Source organism: Lichenostomus cassidix, chromosome 5 (assembly GCF_008360975.1).
Source record: "Lichenostomus cassidix isolate B80296 chromosome 5, HeHo_3.0, whole genome shotgun sequence".
NCBI classification, from domain to species: domain Eukaryota; kingdom Metazoa; phylum Chordata; class Aves; order Passeriformes; family Meliphagidae; genus Lichenostomus; species Lichenostomus cassidix.
The window spans coordinates 11923308-11944758 of NC_139486.1; the positions used below are offsets into that span (position 1 = coordinate 11923308).

At 47.5% G+C, this 21451-nt stretch overlaps 1 protein-coding gene across 3 annotated transcripts; it reads right to left on the minus strand.

Annotated features, from left to right (window-relative positions):
* Positions 1–7367: 7367 nt before the first annotated feature.
* Positions 7368–16946, minus strand: LOC146435962 (extracellular tyrosine-protein kinase PKDCC-like). Of its 3 annotated transcripts, none has more exons than XM_085061404.1 (7): positions 16433–16946; positions 16146–16268; positions 13748–14019; positions 12571–12650; positions 12372–12476; positions 10741–10917; positions 7368–9362 (listed from the first exon to the last, which is right to left on the minus strand). In XM_085061404.1, the coding sequence occupies exons 1-7, from the start codon at positions 16934–16936 to the stop codon at positions 9259–9261; spliced, it is 1365 nt and encodes a 454-aa protein (XP_084917530.1). In that variant the 5' UTR covers positions 16937–16946; the 3' UTR covers positions 7368–9258. The 3 variants fall into 3 exon arrangements, with proteins under 3 accessions (XP_084917530.1, XP_084917531.1, XP_084917532.1); XM_085061405.1 differs by having other exon boundaries at positions 7368–9710; XM_085061406.1 differs by lacking the exon at positions 16146–16268.
* Positions 16947–21451: the final 4505 nt, after the last annotated feature.

The following is a 21451-nucleotide window of genomic DNA, read 5'->3' on the forward strand; positions in this document are numbered from 1 at the left end:
CAGCAAGAAACTGGAGGAGGCCCCAGTCTTGGAAAGATAGAGCTACATGCATTTGTGTGCTGCTCCTTTTCAAAGGATGGAGTGACTTTGTTAGCATCTAGCTCATAAATCAGGGGGGCAAGGAGACAGCCTGGCTCCCTTCTCCCCAGCCTCTGACATATGAAGACCTTGGCTCAGCAGAAGGGTAGAGTCACATTTCCAGCAGCACAGGGAGTGCACCAGCCATATCTCTTAGCTTATACAGACAAGAATTGGCACCAGGCTCCTGGGGAAGGATTCATTTCACAAGCCTGTGTCTGATCTAGTCACCCTGGACTGCTTCTATGATCAATAGGTGCTCTGAGGGTGTAATTCACCCTGTGCAGGAGTAGATAGCTAATAGGGGTCAAATGCATTGCCCCCTAAAGGGCCTGTTTCCTTCTGTTCATTACAGAGAATCCTGAGCCTGCTGCCTCTGCTGTAGCTGCCCACAAAGCCCTGGTGAGATGTCCCTGCTGTGGCAGAGGTGTTTGGGCACAGCACTCACAGCTTGATGCTGCCACAATCCCACAGCTTCCTCACAGAGCTGTGCTCCCTGGGGCACAGCTTGGTGGCACCCAGGCAACTGTCCCAGCCAAACTGGCTCATGGGAAGGCCACAGGGGCTGCCTGGGAGCTGGGAGGCACATGGTGCCTTGGAGCAGGGTGTCCCTTCAGGGAACCTGCACTGGTAGTCAGTGCATAGTTGAGGTGTCTTGAAATCCCAGCTGAAACTGGCACTGTGCTGAAGCAACAGTAGAACATGCATGAAATGTTGTTTTGAGCAGGCTGGAGATGTCTTGAGCAGGTTGGAGCAAGGTGCACCCTTCCAGCACAAACTGCTACCTGGCTTAAGAAACAGCCTGCTCTGGAGGTGCCAAATGCATGGGCACTGATCTGCTGTGCAGTGTCCCAGCAGATCGAGGCTGCTGTGCTCACCCCAGGGATGTGCAGGCAGGCAGAGGCTGCAGCCACTCTTGGGATGGGCATGGCAGCTGTGCAGACACCAACTCACTCCCAGGACCACATGGGTAGCTGTGCCACACTGGGTGCTGGTGCTAAAAACCAGCCAAATCTTTGTCTTTTGAAAAGACATGTCTTTCTGGAAAGCCATGAAACAGCACTGAAACAAGTTCCTCAGAAGCCTGACACTTTCTGAGTCCCCAGGCATGGTGCAGCTTGACAGCAGCTCCCAGGCAGAGCCAAGCAGATGCACCCACCGTGCTGAGCTCTGTGATGGGGGTGAGGCTTGGGGACAGCACAAGACCAGCCATAGCTGTGGGAAGCATTGAGGCAAAACCCCACAGCGTGAGATTCACACCCAGTGTGTGAGACTTGACGGGTCTGTCACTTCACAGAGCCAGGCTCTGTCCCCTGGCGAATGCAGATGACAAAAGGACAGATGCTGCCAGACTGTTTGGCCTTGCTGTCGCTGCAATGGCAATGACACTCGGTTCAAAAACTTGGCAGCTCTGGAAGAGAAGTCCTAGTTCCTTGTCCTGCCCACAGGACTATGGCTCTCCCCCAAAACCATGAGACCATCTGGGTTTCTTGATGATATTTCCTGTCCCAAGAGAAAGAAGAAGCCCCAGCAAATGCTGGTTTTGAAACAGGTTTGCACCTCTCTGCTTGGGAGAGTTTGACTATTTCAGCCATGCTTTTGGGAGTGCCTGACTCCCACAAACACCTGGTCCTACCTGCATTCTTCCCCCTTCAGAGCCCCTTTTTGCTCAGGCTGGGGAAGGGAAACAGTCTGGCTTGGCAAATAGCTCGCTGTGAAAATGCTGAATTCAAGAGCACGTGGAGCTTGTGGTTGAAAAAACCCGTCTGATCAGCAGAACTTTTCTCCCTCAGCTTCTAAGGGCAGATTTAGTCTCAAGGCCAAGCTGCCATGTGGTTATAAAATAGAAGCAGGCCTGAAGAACTGATCTAACTTTCTTCAATTGTCTGTGTATCTTTAATCATGTTCACCACTTAAAATGCAGCAGAGCTGGCAGCTGATAATTAGACTGAGCCTGCAGCAGCATGGCCAGTGGCCAGATCACATGGCTCCTTTCATCTGCATATTTATGCATTTAAAGGAGAGGAAAACTTTCATAACATTTTAATAACTAGGTTTTTCTGAAACCATAAATCTAGTCCTCTGGGCTTAGCCTACACTCTCTTTCTGATCTTACATAAGTGGAAGAGGGTGGGGTGCTTTGTTTGTTCTCCCTATTCTTTTCCTGTGCATGAACGTGCAAAGCCTATCCTCTCCAGCGTGGGGTCCTCCGGAGGATGGGAGGGTCAGGCAAGGTAAAGCTGCACTTCTAAGGATGAAGGTAGAACTTTGATTTGGTTCCTGGCGTGGGAACAATTCCCCTTTCCCAAGATAGCTCATCTACAGACTGGCAGGAATGAAGCTCCTTTGCTAAACAATGGCTCCAAACAAAGAGTTCCTGATATCTGTATTTCAAACAGGAGCTACAGTGCACGTTGGCTGTTGCATTTCTTAGCACCATCAGATTCAGCCCCAGGACAGTGATCCTGCAGACCATGGGCTGAAAAGATGTCAAAACATGGGGAGCTGATCCTGGTCTGGCCCTGGGGGTGCAGGAGCTGCCAGAGACAGCAATGGGTGTGCAATCTCCTGACATGAGGTGCCTCCACCCTCCTCCCATGGACAGATGCATCCCAGCAGTGCTTGAGCACAGGCTGCAGCCACTGCCTTATCTCTCGGTGGAGCAATGCTGTGAGGTTCTGTGACAAGGGGGATGCTGTGTCCATCTCCTCTGCCCATGGATGACAGCTCCCTTGACATCCTCGGTGACATCCTGCAGGGTCCTTCAGAGTGAGGCTTTGCAGACCATCCTCACTCTCCCTGGAGGCATCACTGGCATGTGCACATGGGCTTTTCCATTAGCATGGAATGACAGCCACTATCAGCAGGAAAACAGAAGGTGAGGATGAGAGACTAATCCTTATGCTGCTGTGCTGTCTTGGTAAGATGGAGGAAGCACTGTTAAAATAACACTGATTCACAGATTTCTTTCAAAGATGAAGCACTCAGTTAAAACTGAAAACTATCTAATGAGATACAGTTCTTAAACACTATTACTTTTTTTAAAGGTGAAGTTAATTATTCTGTGCTGAAAGTAGCTTCCACTGAAGGTTCTCTGGGTGAATCAAAGAATAAGTTGCTGATTTATGAAGGTTTTGATAGAGGCTTTAATTGTTGTTTTCATGTAGTAAGCAAGCAAACAAACCAATGTCAATGATTAGGCAATTTCCAGATTATGCCTTGAACTACTTTTTAGCTGGGCTAGTAAAACTTTGGGGGTTAACACAACTCTAGGGTACAAGTGAATTTAGGGTGACACTGCTTTATTTCAGAGGTAATGTTAATTGATATAGTTATGTAACAATGGTTCTGCTAGACTAAATGAAAGAGTCAAGCCCAGAAAAATGCAAACCATGGCATTAACTCCACTGGGAGGGACCATGATTTGTTTCTTGTGTATTTAAAGAATCAGAACAAACAAACAAGGGTAAGATTAATTAGGAGTGGGAGTACATGATTCCCTCCCCAAGCAAATGAGGAGCAGCACTGGACAGAACACAGAAACAATGCCAAAATATTTCTTGACATTTTCCATTGAAGGTCCAAGAGAATTTCCTTTGCACTCCAGTGTTCCCAAAACATTCATAAACCACCTCTCTGGCTACCCAATGTGATGATAAACTTGTGTCCCTAGGTCTCATTATCAAGCTTTTAATCTAAACCTGAACTCTCTGATCTGTCATCTGAAGTAGTGAGGGAATTTGCAGCAGGGTTTTTCCCAGCAAATAAAAACAGTTCATTTGCTAAAGACCTTATGTGGGAGATATAACTTACAGATACAAGAGTTTTAAAATTTGGGTGTTTATTTTGTCATTTTGGGGGTTGCTGGTGTTTAACTTCATTTTGATGCTGTATCTTACATTTCCAGTACTATAAGTAGGGCAACAGATTTTAGCCAAAAAGTCCACTTGAGACTCCTATTGATTTTTATGAGGTTTGAGAATAAATGCTGATAAATGTTACATAATGTAGGAATTTGCATTTTCCTAAGCCTTGTCTAGACTTGGATTTGGAAGGTGTGATGCACCATGTGACTAACACAATGTAGTTGAGGCAATGTGGTTTTAATGCACAGCTTTAAACTTGGTTGTTTTTCAGGAAGCTATTACTGCATTGTGTTTAACACTTGCTAATCTAGAAAGCATCGATGGTAAATGAAAAGAGAGGTTACAAATCAAAGGCAGGCTGATCTTGTGGTTACACCTCTCAGATGTGGCCTCCTGCTACACACAGGGCTATTTCACCTCTGACAGTATAGGAATAAGGACTCCACAGCCCTACATGGTACTGCTTCCCCATGGAAGTGGTGGAATCACCATCCCTGGAAGTGTTCAAAAAACATGTGGATCACTTAGGGACATGGTTCAGTGGTGGACCAGGCAGTGCTGGGTTAATGGTTGGACTCAATGACCTTAGAGATCTTTTCCAGCTTCAACGATTCCCTGATTCTGTGATTCCAGGTGTTGACTGCAAGGGTAAGAGGCAGCGGGGCAATGTGTGGATGTTGAGGGTGTGGGTCTACAAGGGGTTAACAAGTAGGAGTGCTGGGATGGCAAATGGTAAATGAGAGGAGGGAGAGACCTGAGTGTGAGGCAGCAGGTATAGATTTGAGCCTGGGGGACAAAGGTGGTTATGGTCCTTGGGAGTGGATGAGGATTAGGCAGTAGTGGCAGTGAGTGCACTGAAGGGATGTAACTTCATGCTGAGAAAGTCCATACATATTTCTTAAAATACTATCAGCATCTCCATCTCCTCCACAACTATGCCAAGAAGTCTTCTCTACCAGCAAACCCAGTGCTTTTGCCACCTGGGCTGGGCAGCACGGTGGGCTGAGGGTCCAAAGGCCCTAAAGCACAAGCCCTTGCCTGGAGCATTCATGCAAAGGCAGGAGCTGAATTCCAAGCAGGAGTCTGACAGCTGCTCCTTCCAGCTATCAACCATCCTTGGTACACCCAGACCTGTTTGATCTAACATGATCTAACCTGTTTGATCTAACAAGAACTATAATTTGGGGAAAATCCACCATCCTGGACTGAGTACATGCTGCAGAGGAGGCAGAGTCACCTCTCATAACATTCTCTTCTGTGAATTTTCCCATCTCCAACTTGCTTGTGTGGCACATGAGTACACTGGGACAATGGAACCAAGTGGAAAGATTGCTCCAAGTACTACAGTTAGCAGGAATGGTCACTCTGGAGTCCTGCTAATCCATCATGAGGGGCCATTCTGAATACTGGAGTTACACTTCACTGATTCCTAAAGCTGGAGTCCAAACCCAGCTCTTTCAACCCAATAGAACCAAAGTGCTCTGACTTCTAGTAATGAAGTTCAATGCTTGGTACACTAATTTACAGGTGCCCTTACAGAAATCAGTGTTAATACTGATGTGTGATTTGGGCCTACAGCTGGCTGTAACAAATTCCTCCTTTGTTCCCCAAAACGAATTTGAAATTTCATCTATTTGAGTGTTGATTAGAGCATCAAAGATTGCAGAATATGCCATGTAAAAATACAGGTATGACACTAATTGTTGCTTGAACCCTGTCTAATGCACCAGCAGTTGCTTTTCCATTACTGGGCTCTGTCTCCCTCACTCTGCTTTTCAATCTGTCATGCAGTCACCAGTCATGTAAACGTCTGTGCAAACATACTGAATATGAGTAATGCAGCATCTGTTGCTATTTATTAAACTGTGGTTTATATCTTTGGAGTACATGGTATTATCCTTCATGGATGTGTCTTTATCTCTGTTGTTACAATACGGAATTAATTAAGAATATTAAAGTCTGTGTTAAAAAAAATTATATCCCTGACTTTTATCTATGGAGACAACATTTTCATATCCATTCTCTCCTAAAGGCATCATCCTTTGGGAAGATGTGATAGAGACATTTAGGTAAATATTATTCCTCCAGCACACATGGTTTGCATTGCAATTGATCCTCTGCTTTTTCCTTCCACGCACTTTCCTCTGTTACATATTCCACAATGGTGGCTGAAATAGTGATCAGCAATAGCAGAGACAAATTGACTTCAGCAACCAGGAGTTTTAAGGGCAGCGAATGTTTATGTCTGAGTTTGTATGTACCACAGTTACTGAAATACAGTTTTCAGGCACGCACTGAAATTTTCAGGGGCATTGAAAGTCAAAAGTTGCTTGAGCCAGTTATAATTTAGTAAAAGGATTGAACGAATAAAGGCTGACTGAGATGGGACATAAAGATAGTGCTCTACAAAACAACCACATGGGTCCAAAAGCTGTAGAGAAGATGTTTCCTCCTGTAGCCTCCCCTGAGGGTTGAGAACAGCTTGGGTGCTTCACACAGACCTGGCACAGAAGCAGCACCTGAGCCACTTGTGAGCTGCCTGAAACCTGGGGGGTCACATGCTGCTCTCTGCAATCTAGCAGAGAAATCATCCTACATGCTTTTAAACTGGCACAGCCATTGGTAAAATTTCTCAGCAGACAAAACCAGCAAGAAGCTGGGAAAAAGCAAGGTGAGAACTGCTTTCCTCAGTGCCTGTTTCCTCAAATGCATGTCAAACTACAGCTCTACAAGTGGCAGGGTGAGAAAACATTTTCCATCACCCAGGATTCACTGGGCACCATTGGGCTGCAGTGGATGTCACCCCAAATCAGACTGAAGCTGGCGTGGCCACCAGTGGCATGGGGAGCTGCACAGGGGTAGGAAGAGAACACACCAGAATATTTGTGGCAACTTCTAAGTTTCTAGCACATGATCAGCACTGGACAAAAGAGTATGCTCATGCCCTGGCTTCTTCTCTGTGCCAGCTGGATGAATGTGCTCACGAGAGTTCAGGCTCTAAGAATGTGCTTACTTAACCGTTGCAGAGGGTGGTCTAAATGTCTCACAAAAGCCACTTACTGTGGCAACAACAGATCGAGAACTGTGATTCTTTGAAGCCTAGCTTCCCTTTTATTTACTTTTATATTATTATTATTACTTTGGTAAGCACTGTGTGCTGACAACTTTCAAGACAGGATCGTGTGGTCTCTGCTCCCAGGGTCTAACTGCAGGTCTGATGCTGGAAGCTGCATTTATACAAGTGACACTGGCATTCCCTGCAATGTCACCATCTGCTGAGGGGCTGGACCTAACTGGCAGCAACCCTACAATGAGAAGCTGACAGAAAAATCTGCCACGAGAAAGAAGCATCACACAACTAAAACACACAATGTTCTTCTCACCAGGAGAATTTTTAAGATGGGATCTTTCTGACACAAAGTGGAACCACTTCAACTTTTACATTCTGTTCCTTCCTCTCTGAAATGACCCCAGGTTGGCCCTTGCAAGGCCTTGCTTTGGGGAAAGTACTTCTGATGTGTATCTCAGGAGGCTGAGAGATACGGAATAAACTCCCATTACCTCTTGCTAATGTAGAGCACAGCAGATGTCTGAAGCCCTGCTCAGTGGGATCGATGTAAAACAATAGCAGACCCCTGACAGGACCTTTCCTTCAACTTCCTCGGGAACCACTGTAATGGAGAGAGAGGTCTGTGGCTGTCCATTTAAAAAGCCTTGCTTTCACAAAGCCTGCAGCAATGTGGCCATCACTAAGAGCCTTCTTGTTGTGCTAACTAGGAATTCTCACTAATTGATATCCCCATGAGAGTCCTCCAGCCCCAGAGTAAGCAGCAGGGGTTGCAGTGCATGAGAAAGACACCATGCAATCGCATTGCCCTGTGTTAATTGAGTACTAACGAGCTGAAAAGTGTGGCCCTGCACCAGGAAACACACGGAGAGACCATCAAAAACACAGCACGACCCCAGGCAAGAGCCCAAGCCTCTTCAGTCCAGGGTGCCCCAGCTGCTGCAAGGTCTCACATGGAAATGGCCACACCGTGTCCCAAAAGCTGTCATTTCCTGTGGGCTAAGAGAAAACAGTGTGGCATCACACTCAGGCTGAAATGTGGCTCTCCTGCACAAAGGCAAGGACTTCTAGGAGGAGTGAGCTCAGTGGAGATTTGGGCTTTCTCGACTGTGCTGCAGAAGAGGCACTGTATGGTCACTGCCTGCAGGTACTCCCAGGAGTGGCACATTACTCTGTCACCTCTTACAGTCTGAAATTATACTAACCCCAGCTCGTTTTCAGAGGCCACATCTACAATTTTAGTGAAGGGCACTTGCAGGAGGCTCTTGGGACCAGACTGTAGGAGTCTGCAAGCACAGCCACAGAGTGTCCTTCAAGACCTAAGTGTCCAAGGGGCTCAGGAACTGCTTGGAGCACTCACAGGTTGGCCTCAGGAGTGGCTAATGATGCCAGGTCAGCTGAAGGTGGGAAACACTGGCATTTCCTAATTTGGCTACAGTAAACACTTAGGCAATTAAAGAAAAAAAAACAACTTTGCACAGCATGCTTAGAATAAACAGTCATTCTTTATCATAAAAAGTCACACCTTACATATAAATAATTTGAATGTCTCGCTCTTTCATGGAAAGTAACAGAGAAAAACCTTCAAGGTTGATACGTGGGAGCTGGTATTAGAAATCACATAGGATCAAACCCAAATCCTGCATCCAAACACAGATATTTGGATCCAGGGCTGACCTATTCACCACTTCCCTCTCCTGCACTGGAAGGAACTGAATCAGGACCCTCCTTGGAGGACCACCCCCATCATCAACCTCTGGTTCTGGATCCCAACCCTGCAACCTCGGCCTCATCACTGAAATACAGTCCTTTACATTTGCAGTAGTAAGAAAACCCAGTTTGTAGCTGCAGAAAGAGCCACTGCCTTCTCCAAAGTGCATTATCCGTAGGTTTTTGGAGGTGACTGAAATAACTAAGCCTACCCAAGCTGGTTCCCTTGCAGCTATTTCTATTTCTTGGCTGACAAGCTGGGCAAAGCAGCAAAGCTAAGTATTGCACAGTCTAGCAACATCTGACTAAAACTGAGACCATTTATGTGGAACAGCAATGTGGGAACAGAAAAGAAGCTAGCAGAGCAGCAAGGAGAAATTTGAGCTTTGATCAAGGAGACAGCAGCTTTTGACTCTATCTGAGCTGGCAGGGAGATCCCATCCCAAAGCAAAATAAAATATGTCATTCTTTCCAGCCGATGAAATTCTCCCCAGCGGTTTGTTCCTCCCAGGATCATTTTATGTGATCTCATTGTCTTTAAAGTCTTTCCCCTGAGGAAGCTGAACGTTTAATATAGACGACAGCATTAGTATCTGGTATCAAATCAGTCCAGCTACTCTGAAATGAGGCGAGTGGGCGTCCTGGAAAGGAAATAAAAACACAAATTTAACAGAGGAGATAGGTTCACCCTGACCCATGCTATTTATTGCAAAAGACACAGGAACACGCTGCTTGCTCAATGGAGGGTCACTCTGCCCTGCCATAGATGTGTTTTACACTCCCAGTAAACTCCAGATGCTCACAGAGTGTGCACTAGGAATGCATCATCCAACCCCACAGGCTTTTACATCTTGCTTTGCTTTACCAAGCTGCTCTAAGAGAGACCAGCACGTTCCCACAGCTCCCATTAATCCAACTGGCAAACTAAGGCACTTGGCATTTCAGCCACATGCTCTTGGCATCTTTTGCTGCAAAGATGAGCTGTGAAACTGTGAGAAAGAAAAATATCAGGAAGAGAAACATTAAAGACCTCAGGCATGGTGCAGGATGTCAGGGATCAGCACCCAAGCAAGGCACTGCACAAAGGGTCTTTGTCCCACGTGCTTCTCCTGCATCCTCACTGGGGTTTCAAGCAGCATTCCTTCCAGGCAGGCACTGCACACACAGCTAACAGCTGCCCCGTGAGGAAGCCAGATGTGATGTGTTAGGCACAACTCACACAATCCATTCCTGGGTGTGAAACCTGGTGGCTTGAAAAGATTTATGTTGCATCCGTGTAAGCACTCTTATGTCACTAGTTCACCACATGCCAAATGTACACAAGCCCACAGAAAAGCTGTATTTTTTTGTAGTTTAGGGGTTTTTTTTTAAATGCCATGTGAGCTGACAAAACACGATTCTTCAGCACCATTGTGAGTGAAAACACTCATTTACCTCATTTAGTGTTTCACTTCAAGAAACAATTTAGCCCACGCTTGAAGTGTCAGCTAAATGAGATAATTTAAAATAATTCTGAAAACATGCTAACTGTAAGAGGCTATAATCAGAGCTAATTACAGGGACATTCTGGAAATCCCTTGGCTTGGGGCTTTAGTTTTGATAAAGGGGATAACAACTTGTAAGCTGTGATTCTTTTAATTATAACAATAGTAACCACTTTCTTTTCCACGGCTTCTTTCATCTCTAAAAACCCCACAGCTTTGCAAACTATACACACCACAGGTATTGTTTAGCTAACACCAAAGCGAAGCCACCTCTGCAAGAAATGAGTAAGTGTTTAACAATACCTAGCAGTCCTGGGCAAAATTTGTAGAGGAAAAAAGGTGCAGAGAGAGAATATAATTGCTCTTGTTTCTCCTTACAAACATTCAGGGGATTTCTGGATGCCCACAGTGGTGGCTGTCTGATCTTGAAAATAAGGAAGGCAGCTTTTATATGTTCCTGTAGACTCAAGGCACCGTGGAGGAAGGCAGCAGCACTACACATGGCAGAACCCTGTCAATATTTGCCCAAGCTCACCTGTCCATGTCCTCTGCTGGGTGATGATGAAGCTCTGACACTGTGAGTGGGAGTTACAAATGGCAGCAGCTTCCTCGGGGCTGTGAATGGACAGCAGGCAGCCCAGGTGGCTGTAGGAGGGCCAGCACTTGTAGTCCTCTCCTTCCACTGTTCGGAAACCCTTCAGGGAGATGTAGTCTGGGGACAGAAAGAGGGTGAATAGGGAAACACTTCAGGTGCACTTTCAGAGACATGTTATGCTACACACTTAATCAGGGAAACTCTTGGAAGAATTGCAACAGTGGTGAGATTAAACTGGCCTGCCGAGATGGAGTGGGGGTAAAGCTGCAAAGTTAAAAGAAACCCAAATCTTTCTGTTCTGTGGAGCACAGGACAGCAATTCCCCCATAGATGCAGGAGAAGGGTCAGAGCTCTCAAGGGTGAAGGGACAGGGGTGCTGCCTGTCACAGCACCCCTGTCCTCCTCTGGGGTAAGAGGAGGAAGCTGCTGTGCAAACCCACAGGCCCTACATTTTTTCCCTGGAGAAGCCAACCTCACAACAGCCTCTCCTACACCCCAGCCTCAACAGCAGAAGCTCATTGCAGATCCAGCACCAAGCTACATGTGGCACAGACTGACCCACCCATCATGGTGCCACCCACAGAAACAGGAGATTGAGGAACCACAGTGGAGGAAAGGGAGGCCAGATCCTGCTCCTGACAAGGAGACCTGACAAGCCTGAGCAGGTGCTGTTCACTGTTCACTGTTCACTGACTGCTAAGAGTCTTTCCCCATCTTCCCACCACACCTCTAGGATGGTGATCATTTTGGCACAGTGTGAAGCCAACAGACAGGTGCTGTTGGAAAATACCAGTAATTCCTGTTAAAGCTGCTGGTCCTTCCATGCAAATGACCAGATATCTTTGTTCATAACGGTGCAAGTTCTAGTTCATTCACATGTAAAGAAATTTCCTTCTGCAAGCCACCATCACCCACCACCTCATGTGAACACTCAGGAAAATGGAAGTCACAGTAACCACTGGACTTTTGAAGCCTTTTTTTAAATCATCCTCATCTCTACCACTGAATGGGTACTTTTCAGAGAAATGCACTATCCATCCACAGGTCCAATAGAATGATCTTCAGAGAAAAGGAACTTAGAGAGCACCAAGGCCCCAGTCACCCAGCCACACTCATCTCAGTGCTGTCATCTCCCCACTCTCTGTTTCCATAATAACCTGTGTTCAGTAGACACCAGCCACACAGTGAAATGGGAAGTTTGAATATCAGCCCAGAAAACTGACCTACTGGTCCACAGGATAAGAATATCCTGAGACAGGAGACACTCAGCTTCCTATCCCAAATACATTCACTTGAAACGCTGATGCTCATTATGAGAAGAGTATTTAGAAGCAGTGCAAACACATGTCCATTTGTAGGCCAGATTTTCTGCACTGCTTTTACTTTGCAAAGCCATACAATCATGTATAGGTCCCAGGGAAAAAAACAACAAAAGCCTGCTCAAACAAAGACACTTTTGGTGCTTTTTCTAGTTACTATACACTGCCTGAATGTATGTGAGATCAGAATTTGACCAGATACCAAGTGCCTCTCTCCCCCAGTAGTTACTTAGAGCATTCAAAATCAACTACCTTTTAAAAGAAGAGGTCTTTTCTGCAGATAGAGCCCAGACTTGTACAGATGTAAAACCTTTTCAAAAGCTCTCAGGGTTTCATTTATTCCGTATCGCAAATCACCTACATTTAAGGAAAAAGATGACAAATATAAGCACTTCCATGAAATACCATTTAGAGACTTCTAATAAAGAAGTTTATGAATATTAGCTGGTACCTGTTGCATTCAGAATATCACTCAAAAGGGGCCGCAAAGCTTGTGGTGCAGAGTGTGGCAAAAGATAGGTGAAAAAATACCTGCAAAAAATCCCACAGGCTGATTAGAATACAGTGCCTTCATTTCCCTGGTGATTAAGTTGTCTACATTTTCCCGTGACTTGATTATCCATATGCAACTAGTAAGTCTGCTTTGGTTATAAAGTTATGTTTGAGCACATCTTGGTGCCTCAGATGGTTCCTGAGTTGGGCTGAAAGCCTGGTCCTTGCAGCACAGCATGCTGCATGAAATTTACCTTGCAAAGGTTCATGCAATAAGGCTTCCCCTCATTCCCCTGGGCCATTTTTTTATACTAAGCAATGTATAAAAGAAGACTCACACAAGATCTTTCTCTTGCCCTGAAAAGGTTTGCCATTCTTATTGCCCCTGGAAAGTCAGGATGACTCACTTCCTGACCCTTCCACAAAATTCCTGCTCTAGGGAACAAGTGCACAAGAGACAAGTGCAACTGTGAGGCTGCAATAATCTGTGCAGGGGTTTGCCCTTTAGCGCTGAATCCTGGAAATTCAGGCTCCCTTACTAAGCCCTTCTGTGTAAATATCCAGCTGCCAAGGCTTCCTTCAAGGACTTGACCTGCCAAGCATCAGTGGTAAGCAAAAGTCCCTGTGTTTTCAGCTGATGGCTTACACAAAGTGCTACAGCAGCCTTAGCCCCTTGACTGTTACCTGCTCCATTGCTCTTCCACTGGAGCCCATATGGAGATTCAGAGTTGAAGGGGAAATTTAGCCAGCCTGTTTCCAACAACAGGAACTCAGAGCTGGTGGGCTTTTGCAGGAAGCCTGCACTGCCACTGCTTTCAGCAAGCACAGCCCATGGGTGTCAAGCACCAGGGCTTGTTTGGCAAACAGCAAATTCACAGGTGCAAGCTCTGGGGCAAGTTTTTAGAGGGCGTTGGGGAAAGGGAGCAGCAGAAGAAAGATGCCTTCGTTCTCACCAGACAACAACTACACTATTTTCCCGCTTTATAAGGAAAATAACTTGCTTCAAAGTGATCCTTAACTACCCTTTGACAGAGGTGAGGGGAATCACCACGTGGAAGAAACACAGGGTGCTAGAGGCTACATGGCAGAGAGTGAGCTCAACCACCCCAGACCTTCCCCCATGTAGCTGGACATACCGATACGCATTGAACAGATTCTTCTTTTCATTTATTCCTTCGCATTTCCCACCCACGGAGCATTTGAGAGGGAAGCTTTTCGTAGGGAAGTCGAGTGTGCAGTCATTATCTTCCTCACAAGACAGCTCCTCGGTACTGGCATCATCCATGTCTGTCACTTTTAGGTTTCCATCCACCATAACAAACTGCCTTGGCTGGAAATCCAAGAGGACTATTGAACCCAGGGGGGAATGTGCCAAGTAAAACAACAGTTTCACAAGGCTCAGGCAAATCTGAGAAAGAGAAGATGAATATGCATAGAAAAAAACCAGATGAAAAACAGCTATTAAATTGGAAGTAGAACAAAGGGGAGGGCATTCAATTAAATTAAAAGGGAAAAAAAGCATATGGAACTTAAAAGGTAATTATATGTATGCTACAAAATTTATTATCAACATTGCCACAGGATTTGACTGGTAAGTAGTTTAGCAACATTTTTTAAAAATGTATGTACACAAAAAGAGACATTTGCAGTTAGAAGAACTAGAGAAGAAAGCCGTGAGGAAAACAATAGCAGCCTTCATGCTTCAGGAGCTATATTGATTTGCTAGCTGAAATCAGAAGGGTTTTTCCCAGTCTGGCATAAAATTAATAGATTCCCCTCCCTTCCCCCATGCTGCTCAATACAGACTGAGGCTCCATGGTCATTAATACCAGATTCATGCCTTGCTGCATCACTCAGCAATATGAATTTGGGCACAGAATCATGCTTCTGAAGAATTAGTCAAGGCTTGCAATGTATTTATTGCCAGCTTTTTTGCTTTTAACACAACTTTCTGGCAGGAGGGAAAGGCCAAACAATACCTGACCCAGCAGAAAGCTCAGTAAATTATTTTTAACCTAACTAGAGCTAGAGGAATGCATTTATATGCACCAGCACTTTGCTCAAGTAGCTGTTTGCAGCAGTTTTCATTCAGTATCAGGAGCCCTGGCATCAGACAAAGTGTATCCTCAGCTAGGTGTGCCAGGCAGCCCCACGTCACCCCTCGCCGCTGCCGATAGCGATCTGTGCAGGCACGAGGGTTTTTTCCCTTGGAACAGCTCACACAATCCCTGGTATCTGATGTGGCTCATCACAGGGGAATCCCATAGGTTTAGACACCCTAATTAGGAAACAGGACTAGACAGTTTTAGTACAGTGCCACTGTAAAATCTGAATTAGTGTGTTCTGCAGTCAAGAGATTATTAAAATCTCTAATGCCACCATACCAAACTTTAACACCAGCTAATCCAGCATCATGAGTTTCTAGCTCTACAGGAGACTTTGGCACATTGAAGAAGATGAGGTGCTAGGAAAGCTATGTAGAATCCACTACAGAAGTGTAAAAAGTAAAACCCCACAGGCCAAGAGAAATTACTCTGGAAGTTCTGATGCTATTTTAACTTGTTTAGTGAAGCAATCATAAGAATCCCAGCTTCACATCCCACAGCTGAGCGAGCACAGTTGCCACACTCCCCCTCTGGATCAGATGGCAAGGCTCCCCTTCGACATTAAGGACCACATGCAGACAGGGATTTTATTTTAGGACTTTTGTTGTGCTTTTATTTTGCCCAAAGCATTTCTTGCTGACACTAAGACACCCTTGCTTCTGTGTGATGCCTTTTTTTCCTCCTGGCACCCAAAGAAGTAGTAGTGAACCCCCAGCCAAGCCCTTGAGGCAAACTGTAAAACCAGCTATAACCAATGTGCCATGTCTCAATTAATTTATATTCCTGGGGAGCATATGAGTCCCTGTGCAGGATGTCCAGGAGACAATGCAGATCTCAGTAGCAGGGCTGCAATCCTAGCATCTACAGCAGAGGGAAAGCAGTTTAGAAGTGTTTTCACTACAGTAAGTCCTAAAGGGCCAAGATCAGAAACACCATACAAATACATGGTGAGGGAGAGCTTGCTCAGCTTGTTGCCGAGCACAGGTAACCATAGACTTGGAGCATGGTGAGATGGCTTTCCCAAGTCAGACTCGAGTTACTGGGGGTTCTCCCGATTAAAGCCCTTCTGCATATAAATACATATATATGCAATATAGAGGTAAAGGCAAAGCTAAGGTTACAGTGTAATACAAGGTATTAACCACCGCCCCAGCACTCAGCACGGTTTTGTGTCTTATCTCCTCCCAGATGAAGTTCTTTTAACATACCCTAGAGAGAAGGAAACTAACTGTGAGGCACCACGCTAGGGCTGTGTTAATGTGATTTAAAAGGAATGAAAAGGAAACGATTTACAGACAATTTGCGGGATCAAACAGAGTGTCAGCAGGAGAATCCCGTTTGCCCCAGCGGTCACCACCGGCTCTTGGCCGGTTTACCCAGTTTGTGGTCTAAAAGCGACCGATAAAACGCCTTTGCCTTGTTTTCTTACTTTAAATCTTTCCTCCCAGGGGGTCTGCAGGAGCTGAATCATCTCCAGCGGGGATCCCAGCTCCAGCATGGCTGTGACCCGTAGCTCGGCATCACCGCTGTTGTCATAGCATTGACCATGCAGCTGCGGGAGAGCAAAAGCCACGGTCGGGGCGATGTCACCGCCAGTGCCAGCGGATCGCGGCCGCCCGGGGACAGCGTGGGCACCACGGGCGGAGCGGCTCAGCCGCGGCAATACCCCCCTGCCCCGCCGTGCCGAGGCAGCGCCTCTCGCACCCTCCGCCGTACCTTGACGATGCCGGGGTGCTGCAGGCGCTGCAGCAGCGTCACCTCTTTGAGCAGCTTGTAGGCGGCCAGGCGGCGGCAGCCGGCCGGCGCTCCGTACCGCTGCACGCAGCGCCGCACCTCCCGGCCCGCCCCGTGCACCGACTTGAGCGCCACGGCGCCTCCGCCCGCCAGCGCCGCCCGCGCCACCACCTTGGTGAAGCCCCAGCCCAGCACGCTGACGGCCGTCGCCCGGCTCAGGTCGCCGCAGCCCAGCCCGCCCGCCGCCGCCTGCCCGCCGCCCGCCGCCGCCTCCAGCCGCCGCAGGTCGCGCCGCCTCTGCCGCAGCTCCTCCCGCAAGCCCGGCGGCAGCAGGAGCGGCGGCGAGGAGCCCGGCTGCCCCTCGCCTCCAGCGCCGCGGCCGGGCGGCAGCGCCGGCAGCGCCAGCAGCGCCAGGGCCGGCAGCGCCAGCAGCGCGGCCGCGCTCAGCCGAGCTCCGCGCCGCGCCCGCCCCGCCGCCGCCGCCATGGGGAGCGGGGCTGCGCCGCCCGGGTCCCGCCGCTCTGCCGCCCGCGCTCCGCCGCGCCGGGGAAGCCGAGCGCCTACGAGGGGGCGTGTCGGGCTCCCGGGCCCCCACCCCGCCGGCCCGGCCCGGCCCGGCCCCGCGGGCGCACGGGACAGCGGCGGCACGGACCGCCCAGGGAGGGGAGGCGGTGGCAGCTCAGCCCAAGCGGTTCTGGAGGAGGTGGCCCGGGGTAGCAAGCGGAGCTGCTGGGTGCGAGCGGCACATCCCCGCAGACACCCGCCCACCCTCCAACGGCGGCTGTTTGCTGCAGAACACGCCGATTTCACGGGCGTGGATTTCGCCAGCCCTGCTGGAGTGTACCGCAGAGTACAGCCGAGGGAGGTACAATAGGTTAAAATCAGTGAGAACTGGGATATCACGTTTCTCTGCCGCTTAGAACTCTCAGGTTAAGTTCCTAAGAAGAGCAAACACTGTCGGCTTCTCTTACTAGAGGGATAAACCCTATTAGGTTGAATCAGCAATACACTGCCTAAGCACGGAATTGGACTTTTTTCCAGGGGAGAAAAAACCAAACCAAACCCGTTCTCCAGAAAAACCAGCCAATGCAGGCAGAAAACACACATTTATCGTTTGTTTATGAGGAGATCAGATCGATCGGCGTGGTGACACAGCTCAGGGCACATGTGTACCTGCCAGGAGAAGAAAGCCGGCGCGGCTGCGAGAAGCAGGACAGGTGCCTGCCGCGGCTCTGTCATTGGTTTTAGACACGTGTCTGCACAGGGCTCTGCTGAGCAGAAAGTCGGTCCGGTTAGCTTAGGGCAAAGGCAGATGCAGTTTGGCTGCTTCTACGTTAGGCAATATGCAGTTAACTCTCCTCACTCTCCAGCCTGGAACACCAGCCAAATGGGTTGATTCACTTTTTTATTTATGTTTATGCTACTGGATCAGAAATTAAAATAATGGTTTGCCTCTCCACCTGGTCTGCTTAATTTTCTGCCCAAATGTTTTCAGTGGCATAACGAACCACTAGACTCTCCCCAGAAAGGGAGCAGGTTATGCAGGGCACAGTTGGTTGGAGGATGCCCATCTCACATTTCTGCTGTTAGCTGGAGTGGCTGCTATTTCCCAACTGCTGCCCTCCTCCTGAGAGACACAGCTCTGCTGAGAGCCTGCAGCTTTTGCCGGCACCAGGAGGACACTGGCAGGTCACCCACCAGCACACAGTGGGTGACATTGCACAGGGTTTGCCCTGGCTGCGATCAAGCAGTGGGACGGCTCGGTCCTGCCGTGCTGCCGCTGCCCTTGGACACATCTGCTCCATCTTCCCCCCTCCATGCACAGCAGTGCCAATACCTCTCTCCTGACTCACTCAGAACACACTCTGTGCGAGCACTGCTCGGGTCACGGTCGCAAGTCACCCCTGCAAAGGAACCTTTGTGAAACATCCCTAAAAATTTCAACTTCTATGTCACAGCCAGTGGGATGGAGATTTTCAGAGATTACAGGAAGGCAGCTATCATGACCGGTGATCTTCAAGGCTATTTTAATAAAAATAATGCAAATGATCACTTTTAAATAGCTTCCTTCCCAAAAGCCTGCAGAAAGTTTCCCTTTCACTTCTTGTTGGTTCAATACCACTGGAGCAGCCAATGAGATGGAGTAAAGCACCTCAGTGGAGCACAGTTGCTTGGTAAGGGAGCAGGAGAAATGAACTCTGAATTCAGGTCATTTTTAGATGGCAGAATTTGGGGAGGGGAGGCAAAACCCACGGTCTGCCTATATGTAAAATAATCAAGTGGAAAATCTCAGATCGACTGTGCTTACCCATGCACAGACAGGTTAGAAGCTGATCCCAGAACAGCTCTTTCAGTAGCTGAATTTTCTTTGTTGCTTTTTAACCTTAATAGCTCTTTAATTACTGTTCTTATTTTCAAATCAAGTATACATCTGTGTCATATTAATGAATATTCATTGTCACTGGAGAGGTATTAAATGTATTTTCACCTGTGTTTCCAAGGGAATAGATGCCAGCTGTGTGTACTATTATCTAATTTCAGCCTGTCCTCAGCACTGTAATAGTATCAAGACCTATTAGAGAAGACTCACAGATACATAAAAATAACAATGAATGATTATTTACTTGCTTTATAGTAGCCCTTAAGGATTCCTGCCAAGATCATGGCTCTGCTGTGCAAGGCTTTTTGCAGACTATGGCACAAGAGGTGGCCTTGCCTGACATAGCTGACACCTGAAATGGGAAACACAGCAAAGTGCTGCAGAAAGGATGTAGCAGTGGAGTATTTGGTCAGAGTTCTTTAGTTCCTTGGAGGGTTTGTGCAGACAAAAGAGGGGAGAGGAGGAAATGAGGGAAGAGATGGAAGGCCCCAGTGAGAAAATCCTTACAGAAGAGATGAAAAAAATCCACAGAACTAGAGTCTTCCCTGGTGCTTGATACCAGTATCCCCTGCTGGAATCTCAGGGTGGATCCAGCACAATCTCCTGCTGGATGCTGCTGGTGCCTTAGGCACTGGAGATGCTTCAGTGTCTCCTTGTAGCTTACAGAGCAGTGATCTTCTGAGGAAAGGGGGTGAGAGCAAGACCTAATTAAATAAAGTCCTTTGGAAAAGAATGAAGAAATTCTTCAGTATTTTTGCAATGGGTCTGTGCTGGAGGAACAGCTCCTACACCAGCCCAGTGAGGTAGAGTCCAAAACCCTCAGCTGGACCTCATTGCTAGAGAAAGATCCATGGGGATTTTTTTGTTAATACAGATATCATCTAAGTACTTTGAAGAGAGAATGGGAAACTCTCTCTTCACCAGTCCTTGAGAAGAGGTGAAAGTCATGCTCCTGAACACTGTCTGACTCCCAGGAGTTCTGGGGATCTTTGCTGGGTCAGCCAGAAGGAGGATCAGATGATGCTGTGTTCTGAGGGTGCAAAACCATTGGAGAAGTACAGAGCAGAGCTCTTGCATGTTGCAGGCCCTGGGAGGGAGCAAAGAAGTGCTGAATGTAGAGAAAGCAAACTCCTGTGAGGGAGGAATCTAGCTGCTTCACTGCAGTGGAAGGCAGACAGCTTTGACTTTGTCCACCCCAGAGCCTGCTGAGACAGCAGAGCAGGACAAGGCCATGAGATGCTTCAGGGCCTGAAGGGCAAATACCCAAGTTGGTAGTTCTCATTTTGTTCAATCCCCATCACTGACAATTCAGAGACAGATAAAAAATACTTGGTACCTCTCAAGGACCCCTGCATGGGCACACGTGGGTATGATGAGCAGGGCAGGGCTTGCCACCAACCATTTCACGTAGAGAAGGGAATGCATTGTTAGAAAGTTTTCTGAGCTTGCTAGCTTTGACCTCTTTATGTCATTTTATTTTCCATTTCCTGAGCCTTCCTGACTCACAATACCTGCACCTCAGGGACTGTGAGTCTACAGCAAGAAGCTGGGCTCACAGAGAGTAAAACAGAGTAAAGGGCCCCCCCTCTTCAGCTTCAGTGTCACCTAGGTACAGCCTCCAAATCTTACCACAAGGCAGACAAGCAGAGATTAATTACAAATAATGTCATGTGTTCTGCAGAGTAGACCAATGCACTGGCATGGGCAGCAAGACAGAGAAACCTTACAATGACCCTACTGAGAGGCTGTCAGGATGTGGCAAATGTGGGTAGTTCCCTCACCCCACTGGTGTCTCCCTTGTCCCTGCTGTAACTGCAGGAGCATTTCCCACTGCCTCAGTGAGATACTGTCATTCTTCCTCTACAAGTGCTTCTTTTGTCCTGAGTCCCACAGAACACAAAATGTTGCAATTTGTGGGAAAATTTAGAGGAGGTGTAAGAGTACTGCCTGATTGAGTGCATCATCTCTCCTCCCTTCCCATCCCTTTCTTGCAGTGCAGCAGAAGGAAGTTTCTGCCTGCCTTTATTGCCTTTGATGGCAAGTGAGCATGGTGTGGAGCAGATGGGTACATGTTATAGATATCTGCTTTGTGATTGTATGGTGTCAACAGCAGAGGCTGCTTAAATCCAGGGAAGGCCTCCTGGTGAGCTCTCCTCATACAACCACACCAAGTGCAAATGCATGTATGGTTAACCTGTGTGCTTGCACTAGGCCCACCAGTATCTTACACTTTCTTATCTACATTCATTCCTTTATAGGCTGTAGATGGAGTAGAAGGCTGTCCACTGTTCAGAAAATATCAGGCTGTGCTATAATTTCAACAAGTGTGATTGAATCCCATGCTTCCGAGCTTCTCCTGGCTTCCTGCAAGGGCTGGAATGAGATTCCTCTCATGAAAAGAAGTTCTGGCACTAATGCCAGCTGGGCTCCTCTCTCGAAATGTATGAGTCTGTACATGAAGTGTAGATGAAAAACTGGGAGTCTCCTGTGCTCCAGACTAGATGGGGTGAGAAAGTATCCCATTTTCCCATGTGAGCACTAGAAGTGTTTGCCTTCTGAAAGACAGACACCTCTGGGTGCAATTTTCCTAGCTGGTTCCCTCCTATCCCAAGAGGTCTAGG